The following is a 15,511-nucleotide window of genomic DNA, read 5'->3' as shown; positions in this document are numbered from 1 at the left end:
GCAGGTATTTTTCTACATTCGCACCTCTTCCACTGCTGAGCCAAAAGCAATTGCAGAGCAACCTCTCTTGACTTCTGTTGCCCACCTTTCAGAAGAGCCCATACACCCTATCTGTCCCTTGCTATCTATGGGACAGTGGCAGCTTCCTACAGACATGTTCCAGGCCAAGAACAGTGGACTGCTAAAGGAGCTGTTCCAAAGTATTTTGAAGATTGAAGTGGAAAATATGCTTCACTTCCTGGGAGACCAAGAAGAGAAGATGACACTCAAGCAATGTCTGAATCAAGTCTGTCATCACAAGAATTTTATTTGTACTTGAAACAAAACCAACATACAGAAAACAGAACAGGCCATAATGCACACTTAGGCAGTGCACTCTTTGCTTAAGATCTTGCTTTTGTGTAGCCACCAGAGAATCAGCAAATAGGCCTTCTGGATATGGCAAGGCCAGATACAGAGAGACATGGGGCTTGCATCCTATGGGGCATGGGTGCGTGAAATTGTCTCCACTCTGCAGTCATTTCCGAGTGCACCAACACCCATGCAAACATTGAGCAAAACCAGAGCCTTTCCATAGAGCAGCCTTTCAGTTTTCAAACTATTCAGGAACAAACTGTTTTGAAAGCAGGGGGGCTTCTCATAAAAACCTGTCCCCCTCTTTTTTGCAGATCATTCCTCCTCAGAGTTCATGATTTTCTGTGTCAGCAGAGCCATTATGCACAGCCGCACCTCATAACATCACAATGAGAGACTAGAAACAAGCAAGAGGACAAGATTGCTTATTAGATAGAAGCTTCCTGCTTGCCTGCATTCATCTCCAGTAACAGGCTTTTAGTCACATGGACAAAGCAGTTGAGCACAGGTTATGATGTTCATTTGGGACTTGATCATATGCATGGAAAAAATAAGAGGCATCTTTGGACTAGCAGCTTTGGTTTTAGGCGGACTTTGATTTTCCCTTCGTTCCTCCACTCCTACGCAGTCCTCTAAAAGCAAGTGAATATCCAGCTTACCTAAACTACAGCCAGTTTCTGTGGCTCTCCTCCTGCTGCAGTTTAGCTTTTTACCTTTTTCTATGGCTTTTTCATAAGGAGAAGTAACAAATTTGAAGCAGGATAAATGAAAATTAGAGGATGCAGTTTGTATGGTGGCCTCATTAAATCAGTCCTTGCCTTTTCACTTGGGAAGCTGGTTTAGTAATGATCTCTAACATCCACAGAGCCTGTCTTCACAGATGGTCGCAAGCACTTCAAAGGCAGGTATGCAACCTGCACCAAAAACCACTCTGCTCATTACAGCTGTTCCCAGGACTTTAGACAAGCAGTGGCACATTAGCCATGGCTTCAATCTACACAGCACAAAAAGGCATGAAAGCTCGGTAGCATGTCCCTTTTCTTCAGCATCTAACAAACCATAGTCTTTCTCATTTCTCCTTCTATCTGATGATGTGAAGCCTGAAAATTTAGATGTGCTGTTCAGACAAGAGACCTATCTTATGCTTTGCTTTGAAAGCTGAGTACACCTTTGCAAGCAAGAATTTAACAACAATCTCTCATTAATGTCAAATATGCATTTTTTTTTTTTAGTGAAGGAGGGAAGCATAAGGTAGGAGAATGAAGAAGCATAAGGCAGAAAAGTGGCAATTAGCATTTTAGATTTGTACATCCAAATCAGGGCCCAGGATAAAGCATGGGAGACAAACCAAACATTTTGAGGGGACACATAAGTCCACATCTGGGATCAAGGTATGCTCATCGTGAGAGCAGGACAGAAAATTGCTCACGGTATACAGCAATAGGTAGGAACATAACAGTTTGAAGTCTGTAGTAAAGATTGCTAAATCCAACTAGAACTGCACAGATCAGAACAATGCCAAATTCAAGCTCTTACTAAGAGAGGAGTTCTCAACTCTCAGAGTGAATCTCTAGGGCAAGACAGCAACTCCAGTTACCCCACATCCAGCTAGCCAGCAACATCCAAAACAGGCCAGCAACATCACTTGTAAGACCCCCATGGATCACAAGGAGCAGGAAACATCTCATTTCAGGGCACAGATGCAAACCCAAGGTCCCACAGCAGCTGACACAGAACAAAGAGAAAGGAGCCACTTGCTTGCATTTCCATTTCAGGACCGTCTCCCTCCGGCAGCGTCCGTGCCTCCAGTTCTGAGAGACTTTCACCCTTTCCTTCACTGGAATGCCAGCCGCTCTGCAGACAAAGGAAGAGAGATGAGATTAGCAACCAGGACTGATGCTATACGGACAACAAATACACTCAAGCTGGTCACAGGTATGCTCTCACTCTGGTTCCACAAATGATGAACTGGCAAACAAACATTGATGGTGCCTGAGCCACACTAGAGCAAGCATACTCATGAGCGTTAACAAGAAAGGAACACCGAGCAGAGTGGGTGCTTATCAGCAAAGAAAGCCATCCCTGATGATCACTAGTGTACAAGCCTTAAAACTGATCAAGACCTGATCTAGTATACTGAATGCAACACAAGTTCAGACAAAATGTAATCAAAACAAGATGACACAGAAAGAAACTACCAGAACAACCAGAGAAACAGGACATCACTCTTCTAATAGAGACTAAAGAAAGCCAGTTAAGATAAGGACACCACCATACAAGAACGGATGGAGGAAACACTAGTCAGGAGAATACTGAAACTGGAAGCCAGAAGAGTGTGTCTAGCCAGAAGACTAGTAAAGAAATTGCTCCAGACCCTCATCTGCCTGATAATCGTATAACCATACAATAATTAGAATACCATAGAATAATTAGAAGTCAAGATATGTTCAAACTAAAAATAAAATTCATTCATCTGTATAACCACCCAATGCACACACACCCCAAGACGGCCCATCTTCTGCAGCAGCTCACCAAAGGATAGAGAATTCCACCACATTGCTGGAAAATTCTCTACTTACAGTCAAACAAAGTTACTAAAAGAGAGACTGTAGTTCATAAGCAGTTGCTGGGATACAAATCAAAGTTATTGGGACGAGCTGAGACAAGTCAAGATCAACACAGCTCAAGAGGTGACAAAAGGTAGGTACCACAGAGACCTGGGACCAAGGTCTCTTTAGAGTCTACATGAACATACCCAGTTCAAGCAGCTGTTCAACATCTGTTTTGTTTTCATGATCCAGGGTTGATTAAAGAGGGAGGAAAAAAGGCAGCTTTACCTCCCATCTTTCTCATATCATAAACTTAATTATTCAATATCCTTGGTGGAGCTGCTTAGGTAGAAAAGATCAGAAAAGTACAAACAAGAAGAAACTCTTGAAGTTATCCTTTGTAACTAGGGGTTGTGAACCACTTACTAGATTACAAAAGTTCATCCCACTTTCATGCATTTCTCAACAGCCAATGTTCCCAGATGCATAGGATGAAGGGAAGATCCCTGAGAGATGGGGACTGATGTCTGATCAGAACCAGTTCCCTCCTCCCATCCCTACTGTGCCCCCAATCCACTTCCCAAAAGTGGGATTTCTGGGTACTCTGTCATTTTTAAAACAAAGATTAGCTCCCTGTAAATAAACATCTCCTGTGGTTGTTAATGGGTGTAGGAATCTCTAACCTGGCCCTGGGGCCTGGCCAGATTCTCATTTTCCCAGCCTTCCTTCCATAGCCTCAGGCTCCTTTTTTTCTGCTCACCCTTCACTCCCCTTTCCTATGCTTTCCGGCACTTAGTCACCATTATAATTTGACTGCATTCCTGGGCATGTGATCCATTTTAAACAAAAACAGAAACCACACACAGAAAAGCTTTTTGCCCCCTAGAAAGCTCTGCAACTATAAGTTTATGATCAGTAGAGCCACACCAAATAAAACTGAATTTAGGAAGCTACGAGCTCTTTATTTCTCCTAGCCCTTCCAAAAAAATAAAGTAATAAAACTATAGAGTTAGCCTAGGCTGCAAGAAGAGGAGTTCCTTTTTTAAAGAGAGCACTTGCAGGAGCTCATGGGGCCAGATAGCATCTGAGATGAGGAATACACAGCACTGAAAAGTCAGGTCAGGTCCAGCAGCCTCCTCATTGTTTATTACTCTCCCAGACAGAGTTCAGGCTCTCCGCCTACATCCAGTTCCATTCATTACTCCAGAACACTTCTCCTCCCTACACTCAACCCTCAGTTAAGTTCTCCCCACATACAGATTTTAAGTCACCAGCTTGCACAGTGATGGAAAACACAGTCACGCCACAACCCCCTCCCAACGCGTACTGGCCCAACCAGACATCCTGAGCTCAATGCACAAACCCTACTAAGACTAGATGTTATTTCCAAGGCTCCGAAAAAGGTGAATCCAAGGTCAAAAAAGCAGCCTCCATCTTACACTGCTGGTCACTTTTCTAGTTGGGGGGGGCAGGCCTTGATCCTCCTGCTGCTCAAAGAGGAATTTCAGAAGAGAGTCACACATTGGCTTGGCCCAGAGAACCAGTTCACTACTGCAGTTACTCCTGTAACAGACACCTCGTTCTTTCACACAAATCAACAGTTCCTGTCTGGAAGGAGCGAGGGTTGGGTGGGGAGGACTATATGGAGGAGGTCTGGTGGGGTTTTGGGGGTTTTGTTTGTCTTTTTGCTTATTTTACTGTTAATAGGTATATTATTCATCCAGCCTGCCTCCTCCATATAGCAATTCTGGATCCAGCTAATTTCAACATGTCTTAGAAGCATCCACCTTTTATTTCCCAGACATTTTATTTATTCAAAAGAGAGGCAAGAAAGGGGACAGAACATATGGAGGCCATGAGAAAGGGGATGTAGAAATTGGACCGATACATCCCTCCCCTTTGCCAATACCAGGGCAGCAGAGACTGAACTTCAATGATTTTTCAAGTGTTGGTCAGAGAGATTTGATCCCCTATACCAGAAGAGAAGTTAAATCAAGCCCAGTGATGGAATCAAGTGCTGAGATATAATTTGATCTGCTTCGTCAACAGCACCCCCCAGAGCAACTCCCAGAATACATCAAAAAAGGTGATGAGCATCACTGCAATGCACAAGAACAGTTCTCAAGTCTTAGAAAGTTAAAAAGGGCATCACCGTATAAACTTAATCATTTGATAAAAAAGATCCTTTTCTCCCCTACAAAGACTATTTTGCTTCAATCATGATCAACACACTTTCTATACATGCAAATCTTTAAGAATTGTTCCATGATGACCTGAGACAATCAACAGACATCACACATCTACACTGAGTGGTTGACTTAACCAAGTACCTCTCACTTCGGCAACTGGATTGAACACCCAAAGATTCAGGAGACTAAACCACCTTATGAAGACAAATGCTACGTAAAATGCTGTGGAGGGACCACTATCTACCAGCCAATGAATACCTTGACCTTTCTTAGTATGCAATCCAGCAAAATACTAAGCCACGTGCTTAAAATTCAGTACATGCTTAATTGCTCTGTGAAATCAAGATCTTGGCATTCATGTTCTCAGAGAAGCCACCCAACAGTGAACTTCAAGACTGCTGAAGGCTGACTCACTGAGGAAGGACTGCTATTCTTACCAAGACCTACATAGCCCTGCATCAGAAAGCAACTGAAGTACAGCCCAACATCCTAGAACGATGACAGGAAACAGAGGATGAAGGAACCAGTGAACACTGAATGTGAAAACTCTATGAAATTCAAGCAAAATGTTCTTAAAGCCCATCAGAGTCCATCATTTTACCACCTCTGCTAGGGTGTCACAATTGTCAACAGCTGATAAAGTTACATGATCCGGAACATGCAAGGCTATCTTTGTTATTAGCTAATTAATCCAAAAAGCACTCTATCAGGATCCCAAAGCATATGGTGCAATACATGACCTGAACTAACGCATGTTTCCAATTGTACGCAATCCTGATGGAAGCTCCCTTTACAAAGACTTTGTTACACTAAGAAACAGAAGCCGAAAATTTCTTACAGCCTGAGAGAGAGTTCCAGGATAAAAGCCATCCCAAGCAACCCATTTTTCATTTCCCCCTTCCCACCGCATCCCACCCTACAAAAAATTTAAAGTATTTTGCTCAAATTATGGATTTCCTCTCTTTCTTGGCAGAGTTACCAAAAGAAATGTAATATTCCTTCTGGAGCCCACTCCCCAGCTGCTGAAGTGAGAGACTGGGACTATCCCCCCGCAGCACCACTAACCCAGGTGACTTCAGCCACCATGGCAGTTGCTGGCCTGGGCCCCAAAAGAAAGCAACAAAAGAATTGCTCAGCCAGAGACTAAGCACATCTCCTCCTAAAGCTTCACCTCCAACAGTTTTTGCCTTCAATGATCTCCTCCCCAGCCAAAGTCCTTTGCCACCAGAAATGGTATTTCTGCAACAGTAAGAGCTTCTGTGCTTTACTGCATCCCTGGGAGATTTCTACTGGCCCTCTACAATTTCAGCATGTGCCAAAACAATGGTGCCTGCAACAACATATACCATGTTACAGAAGATAACACCAACATGTCATATGGTGTATTTTCCCAGCTGCATGGGGCATTCTAACCCACCAAAGTCCTTCACATTTTGCTACGTTGTAAGTGCTGAAGAGCTCATCTGGAAACACAAGTCTGCAGAGACCTGCTGAGACCGAATCTCTTCTGTGGACAAAATCTGCTGTCTGCATAAAAGCTGTCACCAGCCTGCCTCAGGCCTGACTGGAAGGGTCATACAGAGGAACAAATAGGTCACAGTGGCTAAGCCCCACTTTCAACCTTGGCCCTGTGGCAGGGATGGCTAACACAGAGACCAACTGCACTTATTTGTGTAATCGGGACACACCTGTTGAGTGGCAGGGTCCCAGTGCAGTTGCAAGTCATGGGCCACCAACAGACAGCCGAGAGGGAATAGCTATTTATGTCAGGAGCTCCTGTTGCTGTCCTCAATAAGTCGGCCGACTTTCAAAAACGTCTCTTCCAGGACAAAAATTCCACCTGAATTCCTTTAGCACATGACCCTTATTTAGCTTACCGCCATGTTCAGTCTGTCTTCTACGCTCCCCCCCTTCCTATTTGACATGGGTTCAAATAACTCTGAGATGGAAGAGAGCTCTGCAGACTGTTCTCTCACTGTTCCTTGCCTCCTTTTGTGTGTCTACGCTATCTCAGTTAGACGCTACCAGGCTGTGCAGGTTTAACGCTCCACCTCACAGCTCTCGTGAACAATTCACCTGCATGAAGAAGCCAGAGACTCTCGTAAGAGCCAGAGCTGCAGGCAAATTTCTGTATACGCAGCAAAGACACACACCTTCACATAGGCTTCCCAAAAAACATCATCACCAAGACTGAGCCAGACCATTCTGCCATCAGATGCCCTATCCCTCACAAGTGATTGCAATGGGATCATGGCTAGAAACTCCAGGCAGGGTTTGGCCTCTCTCAGGGACTTATGTAGGCTTTTTGGAGATGAAGTCTGGGCTGCTTCAAAAAATGCATAGTCCTGGGAAGACCTGAGGAAACCTGCAGTTGCTCAATATGTCACGTATATTCTGATTTGAAAGAGTAGACTGTCAGGGTAGTATTTGGATAGAGTGAAATAACCCATAGCTAGTTCACTTGTGCAGGTTACAGGGATAATAGCAACAAGCACAGCACACATTTTTTAAGCCCTGAACTAGATGAAATTCTTCTTCCACTTTGACCTCGTGAAGATTTTAAGGGAAGGGTAGGCAGGCCTGAAAGAACTCTTACAATTTCACATTCCCAGAACAAGAAGCAGTTTCAATATTGTGGAGCTGTCCTGGCTGATCTGTCCTGCCCAGAACTAACAGTTTAAGACAGAATAAGAACGAATCTAACAGGAGTTTCTAAAAACCACTGACTTCTCCAGCACAAAGCAATAGCTGTGTGCCCTCTTCCAGGCTTTTGCTGTTATTACAATATCCTCCCCAGAGTATTCCCCTCTGCATCATCATTGCCTACTTCATTTCTGACTTAAAGTAATGAAACTTCGGTAAAATAAGTTTTAAAAGATTAAGTAAACTGAAGCAGCTTTACAGGCATTCACACTCCCTCCCCCTCCAGTACTGAAGGCAGAGGTCTCCTATGATTGCTGCAGTTTGCATTTGGATTTGACTTGCATAGATTGGCCATTTCCTGCTCCTGCAGGTGTATATATTTTTCCAAGATCTGGAGAAAACACAGCTTTTATTAACTCACAGAAATGCTTATACAAGCTCTTAAATACTCAAAGATGATAAATTCATCCATTAATGAATCTGTTTCTCTGAACTGGAGAATATACCATGATCCTAGTGGGCAAGGCAGAACAGGAGACAGGGAGAGAGAAAACATGCAGTGGAACATTTCTGTATTTTGACAACAGCTATTAATATATTACAAAGAGCACATTGTCAAGCTATTTAGGTTGCAACTTTTAACTTGCCCTCTAAAATTCCTTTGTAACAAAGAGGAAATAAGTTTAGCCCAGCTGCAACTTTATTCCTTTCTTCCATGCTTTAAATAAAGAACCACCTTGCAATGAGCTCTTTGCCTCTCCGATTTCTCCAGTCCAAGGTGGTCCAGCAGGCAGGCACTGGATGAAAGTTTAAAGCACCCTCTGCTATTCCTGGCTCTGACACTGACCTGCTGCACAGAGGGCAGCTTGGTTGACATCTCTCCACCTCCACTTCCCCTCCCAGCCCTTGTTTACCCTGGCTATTTAGGCAGCAAGCTCGTCAGGGCAGAGACTGCTCTTGCTGGGCCTCTACAACAGCTGGCAAAACAGACACAGGCTACCAGACACAACTGTAATATCACTATACTTACCAAAAACCCCAAAGGCTTTGTGCTACTGCTCAGCTACAGTTTAGCTACAGAAAGCATTCTTAAGCCTTAACTTTTCTGTGATATGCTGCCATGCATTTTTGGAACAAAAATGCTCCATTCACCTTACGTCACGAAGACAGGGCTCGACTCTTGCTTCAGCTGCTCCTATGACTGAGTGAAGCAAAAATCTTCAGCATAGGGACTATCTTTTTACCATCCCCATGACAAGGTCTTGTTGCAGTACAGGTCTATACATAAAATTAACATGAGTATAGAGAACAAGTGGCAGCCTGACATAGAAAGACTTGTAGGACAGGTGCCAAGAATCACATCCATCTAAAACCACTCTATACTTCCATAATACTGACACAATATTCTATTAAGCATTTGCTTACTGCTGACTCAAAGAAGAAACAGCACATTTTTCACACTAAGAACGTGTTTTAAGAACCCTTCCAAGTCAGGCCCTGCTGTCCGTAATATACAGTAACTCACACTGATTCGAACCTAGTGATTCCGCCCTTCCTCCCCCTACCCCCCCCCCCAAAGAATGAAGTGTACAGAAACATTGCTCAAAGCAAATGTCTTTCTTCTTCTGCAAGTGCACAATTGAATCAGTATCTTAAATACCTAACTTCACTTACATCCGCAGCTCCCAATTAGCTGAATCTACCAGAAAGGGCAAATCTGAGATCGCCCATGTTGTGAATATGCCTTTCAGCATAACAGCTAGTATCTGGGATTAAGTCCACATCTTCCTTTGACAACATTAGCAAATCAATTTAACATTTTTTTAAGCCTAAGTATGTGTGCTGAGATAACCATAGCTGGCAATTTTTAAAGGTAGGTAGTCAGGATGAGAAATACATAATCTTAAAAATTGAATCAAATCGTTTCAGATATACTACAATTTCTGTTTTCCATGCTGCTAACTGCTAGGGTTTTGCATCCAGTTTCTTATAAATTTTCTCTTTTCCCTATTTCGGCATAAAGAAGTTTTATAAGCAAGCTGACTGCACAAACAGTTGTTTCACATACAAGCTAAAGCCTGTTCCCTCTGATCTTCTTGTTACAATTATCTGAAGATATACCTAACAGAAACAACATTTTAAAGAAATGGTGTCATTTTCAAGTTAATCACCCTTTTAAAAAATGGGGAAGTGGGGGTAGGGGGATAAGTTTCACAGCTATCTTACACTCTGGGCTCACATTTATCTCTATTTACAAAGCATTAACAGATGGCTTATCAAAAGCCATTTAACAGCAGAAATTATCAAACTATTCCGAGATGTCTTTTTGTTTTAAACAGTAAATACTCCCTAGACTAGTTTTTAACTTATGCCAGCCTCCCAGGGACCATCAGTTTAAGATCTAATGTTAGAACCATGCACGTTATTTCATTAAGTACATTTACCATAAATGGTTCCAGCCTTTGCTTTCTCAATTGCGGACAGTATTGCACAAAAACCTCTTAAAAGCAAAAACCAGTGTTCATCTCATGCAACGTTATCCAGAATGGGCAACAGAAGCTTCAGCTCTTAAGCGAGTCAAAACCAAGCTTACAAACTCAGGATTTACTCTGTATCACTAAGACAGCACAGTTATCAAGAAGGTCCAGCTATCAATCATCTTCATCACCATTCTATTTACCCAGTGATATTTTAGCTTAAATACCTACTCAGCTCAAATTTAACCTTCAATGAGCAACCGACCAGGTTCCTACTTAGAGTTACTATCAGGAAGAAAGATTCTGTGCCCAGAAGCTTACTTCAACCCCCTTCCCCAACTTGTATCGGTTAGTCAAATAAAATATAACATCTCTCTGCAAATTGCAAGAGCAGCAATCTTGGACATTGCTCTTGATCTTGGAGACATGCATGAGGAGCAAGTGGCATGGAAGAGACATGGCTATTTAAAACCCTCAAGCTATTAAACTCTTCTCCAGCTAAGTACAAATTTTACAACTGTACCACAACTCAACACACACACTCACGCTGGTTCTTCTGGAGATGTACAGATACCCAGACCCCCCAGTACTGCGATATGCCCTTGTCTTTTATCTGTTGCCAGAACTGTCTACCCTGCTGGAGCAAAACTCCTGCAACTGCCCCCAGATGCTGGATCTCCACACAGGGAAAACAAATGCTTGGCTTTCAGGTATTCTCCAGAAGATCTGACACACTATTTCAAAGAACTGAAGATTGTCTGAGCCTTCCATGAAGTTAAAAGTAATTAAAGGATTCATCCTCCAGATATATCTCAAGGTTCCTGCATAACTAGCTTGTAACATCACTTGATGTGTTACCCATGATTGAACTCCCTAGGACCAGGGCAGTGCTGACCAATACTAAAAGCAGCACTCAGTACTAGAGTTGTTTAAAGAAAACCTGAAAATAGGACTCAGCACAAAAAGCACATCCTAGAATTACTAAAAAAACCCTGTTCATAGCAAACCTAACAGCACTGAAATCCCTGGGAGCTTATGATACTCAAGCAGCCTTCCCTTCACTTAAACCCTCTGACCTAGCAAACCTCTTCTGTAGCTGTTTATAGACCTTCATTCCTCTGCAGGGGGAAGTGGTGGTCCTTCCATACGCTGCACCTGCTCTGCTGTACACCTGATCCCTCCCGCAACTGAAGGAGCATAGTATCACCTTATTCTTAATGAAAAATACAGAACTTCATTTCCTCAGGAGACAAAATCGTATATCACAGTAGACAGAGCCCAACACACAGCCATTCTGCAGCACTTATTCCTGCTGACTTCCAAGGGAACTGTGCTTAACTTTCACGCTGTGAAGACTGAATGGGTTGAAGTGCTGGCCTGAAAACCCAACACAAGGATTTTCAGCACCGCCGAAGTTCTGCTCCTGACAGCAGGAGCCATAATTGTTTCTTTAAAGTCTGTGCTATTGATGAGGTAGCAATATGAGACAGCAAAATAGGCCTCAAACCTGACATCCCTTCTTTTAATTCACGTCAACACAGTGTTTACAGAAACAATACTGAGTCACTGGATGACAAACAAGATCCTGGGCTGGCAGCTAAAGTGAAACCATAGGAAGGGATTGCCAAGCCACTATCCATCATATTTGAGAAGTCGTGGCAGTCCGGTGAAGTTCCCACTGATTGGAATAGGGGAAACATAACCCCCATTTTTAAAAAGGGAAAAAAGGAAGATCCAGGGAACTACAGGCCAGTCAGTCTCACATCTGTGCCTGGGAAGATCATGGAACAGATCCTCCTGGAAACTATGCTAAGGCACACGGAGGACAGGGAGGTGATTCGAGACAGCCAGCATGGCTTCACCAAGGGCAAGTCCTGCCTGACTAACCTCGTGGCCTTCTATGGTGGGGTGACTACATCAGGGGACAAGGGAAGGGCTACAGATGTCGTCTATCTGGACCTCTGTAAGGCCTTTGACATGGTCCCCCACGACATCCTTCTCTCTAAATTGGAGAGGTATGGATTTGATGGGTGGACTGTTCGGTGGATGAGGAATTGGTTGGATGGTCACATCCAGAGGGTAGTGGTCAACGGCTCAATGTCCAGGTGGAGATCGGTGATAAGTGGCGTTCCTCAGGGGTCCATACTGGGACCAGTACTGTTTAATATCTTCATCAGTGGCATAGACAGTGGGATCAAGTGCTCCCTCAGCAAGTTTGCAGATGACACCAAGCTGAGTGGTGCGGTCGACACACCAGAGGGACGGGATGCCATCCAGAGGGACCTGGACAAGCTGGAGAAGTGGGCCCGTGTGAACCTCATGAGGTTCAACAAGGCCAAGTGCAAGGTCCTGCACCTGGGTCGGGGCAACCCCTGGTATCAATGCAGGCTGGGGGATGAAGGGATTGAGAGCAGCCCTGCCGAGAAGGACTTGGGGGTACTGGTGGATGAAAAGCTGGACACGAGCCAGCAATGTGCGCTCGCAGCCCAGAAGGCCAACCGTATCCTGGGCTGCATCCAAAGAAGCGTGGCCAGCTGGTCGAGGGAGGTGATTCTGCCCCTCTACTCTGCTCTGGTGAGACCCCACCTGGAGTACTGCGTCCAGCTCTGGAGCCCTCAGCACAGGAAGGACATGGACCTGTTGGAGCGGGTCCAGAAGAGGGCCAGGAAAATGATCAGGGGGATGGAACACCTCTCCTGTGAAGAAAGGCTGAGAGAGTTGGGGTTGTTCAGCCTAGAGAAGAGAAGGCTTCGGGGAGACCTTATTGCAGCCAATCAGTACTTAAAGGGGGCTTATAAAAAAGATGGCGGCAAACTTCTTAGCAGGGCCTGTTGCGACAGGACAAGGGGGAATGGCTTTAAACTAAAGGGGGGTAGATTTAGACTAGATATAAGGAAGAAATTTTTTACGCTGAGGGTGGTGAAACACTGGCACAGGTTGCCCAGAGAGGCAGTAGATGCCCCATCCCTGGAAACATTCAAGGTCAGGCTGGACGGGGCTCTGAGCAACCTGATTTAGTTGAAGATGTCCCTGCTCATTGCAGGGGGGTTGGACCCTTTAAAGGGCCCTTCCAACCCAAACTATTCTATGATTCTATTCTGGAGAACAAGTCTTATGAGGAGCGGCTGAGGGAACTGGGGTTGTTTAGCCCGGAGAAGAGGACGCTCAGGGGAGACCTCATCGCTCTCTACAACTACCTGAAAGGAGGTTGTAGCGAGGTGGCTGTCGGTCTCTTCTCCCAAGTAACTAGCAATAGGATGAGAGGAAATGGCCTCAAGTTGTGCCAGGGGAGGTTTAGATTGGACACGAGGAAAAATTTCTTTACTGAAAGAGTGGTTAAACATTGGAACAGGCTGCCCAGGGAAGTGGTTGAGTCACCATCCCTGGAGGTATTTAAAAGACGTGTAGATGAGGCGCTTAGGGACGTGGTTTAGTGGGCATGGTGGTGTTGGGTTGACGGTTGGACTCGATGATCTTAGAGGTCTTTTCCAACCTTAATGATTCTATGATTCATAGATCCTAAGAACATAAACTTCCTCTTGGGATTCCTAAAGCAGCAAGGAAAGCCCACATTGCATGGCTGCCTCCGAGTGGCATTTCGTACGCTAGCAAATTTGAGAGAGGAAAGGCAACCTTTGGGTCCTTACCAACCACTGCCAAGGCCCAAGCCCCAAAAGTACTTCATCTAGAAAGATGCTGGTGTCACACACAGCAAAGCAAAGAAGGCTTGCACCTATTCTTAACGTATGATGTGCTGTTGAACTGGGGGGAAAAAAAAAAGAAAGAAAAAAAAAAAAAGAAAAACAACCCCTATCCACTAAACTTTAAAACCCAGAAGCCACGAAGAGTCCAAGAGTCACTTTCTCTGCGACAGCCATCACCAGCTATACCAGCAAGCTGCTCCGTGAGCAGGAGAATCCAAGAAACATGTATTCTTGGGGCTCCCTGCCACGAAGGCTCTTGTGCCTAATAACGTACATAAGCCCACTCTCCAGCCTTTCCCCAAGGCACCAGCCCAGGCCTTGCTCCCTTGCAGCTTCTTCTCCGAGGCGTCTTCAAGACCAACGCAGGGGCCGCTGCTCATAAGCGGGGAAGGAGCATGGACACACAGGAGTCACCCCAGCTGCACACGGCAGCTCTGTCTGTTTCCTCGTGCTCCCACCTCCCCTAGCTTGAAGCCCCCGACCCTATGTGTTTTGTTAGGAGTTTGGGGGACCGAACTGATCTGGAGAGGGCCTCAGCCCCAACACTTGAGGGCTGCTCCCGTCGGGCCTGGCGCTGAGGGGGGCCGGAAAGGCTCCGCCATATTCGCCCGCTTCCTCGCGGGAACAAGAAGCGCCTCCCCACAAACCCCCAACCTTCCCGGGCAGAGCCGGGGTCAGGCCCCACCACCCCGGAGCCGCTACACACGGTCCCTCCCCTCCCAGGGGCGGCCCCACTGTGGGCCCAGCGCTGCGGCCCTTCCTCTACCCTCACCACCCCTCTTGGAGCAGACTAAAGACGGCGCAGCCGCGCTTCGAGAATAGCCCCCCCCCTTCCCTCCGCCCCCTTACGGCAGCAGGGAGCCCCCCCTTAGCGACTACGCCAGGAGCGCAGAACGCCCCTTAGCAACCAGCTAGGCCGCAGCATCCCCGGCCTTTCCCAGCCGCCGCGGCCGCCTCCCCCCCGCCCTTCCGCCGGGAAGGCCGCGCTTACAGGTCGGTGCCGAGCTGGGTGAAGCCGGAGTTGAGGCAGCCACGGGCTATGCGCCTCCAGAGGAGATCGCGGCTACTGAGGAAGCGCAGGCGGCGGCAGACCTGGCCCAGGCGGCCCAAGGCCTGCGCGTCCAGGTAGGAGCAGATGAGGAGCAGCAGCTCCTCGGGTAAGGCCCAGAGCGGGGAGGGGGAGGAGGAGGAGGGGGGGGAGGCGGCCCGAGATCCCCCCTCCGCCTGGGGGGATCGGGGGCTGCCCTTCCTCCCCATGGAGCAGCAGCTCCTGCCCCTCCTCCCCGGGAGCCGGAGCTGCTGCTGCCCGGGGGAGGCCAAGCCATGGACGGGGGCAGCCGCTCCCCAGTCACATGGGGCAGGAGCCGCTGCCTGTCACTCCCCCCCTCCGGGGGAGGAGGTGGCTACCGGCGCGGGAGGGGGCACGGGGCCGCCGAACCCACCCTCGTTAGCGAATTAATTCATTAACGGGAGCCGCTGGAACTCCCCCTGCGCAACTGCCCCCCCCCCCCCCGCGGCCCGGCGCACGGGTCCGTATTCTTCCAAGCTGAGATTAGTAACATCACCTGATCCACGTATTCATTAATAACGTGAAT

At 46.4% G+C, this 15,511-nt stretch overlaps 1 protein-coding gene across 1 annotated transcript in view; it reads right to left on the bottom strand.

Moving 5' to 3' along the window:
- Window positions 1-15,242, bottom strand: part of FBXW4 (F-box and WD repeat domain containing 4) — a 65,711-nt gene extending 50,469 nt beyond the window's left edge. Inside the window, exons 1-2 of the mRNA XM_076338891.1 lie at window positions 14,908-15,242; window positions 2,113-2,208 (exon numbers count right to left, since the gene is read on the bottom strand). Of these exons, the coding sequence (XP_076195006.1) occupies window positions 2,113-2,208; window positions 14,908-15,173 (362 nt within the window). The 5' untranslated portion in view covers window positions 15,174-15,242. The remainder of the gene's footprint in view (window positions 1-2,112; window positions 2,209-14,907) is intronic.
- Between the last annotated feature and the right edge of the window lie 269 nt (window positions 15,243-15,511).

The sequence above is a fragment of the Aptenodytes patagonicus genome, chromosome 5 (genome assembly GCF_965638725.1).
Source record: "Aptenodytes patagonicus chromosome 5, bAptPat1.pri.cur, whole genome shotgun sequence".
Classification (NCBI taxonomy): domain Eukaryota; kingdom Metazoa; phylum Chordata; class Aves; order Sphenisciformes; family Spheniscidae; genus Aptenodytes; species Aptenodytes patagonicus.
Note: the sequence above shows the minus strand (reverse complement) of the source record. Positions and strands in the feature narration are given on the sequence as shown.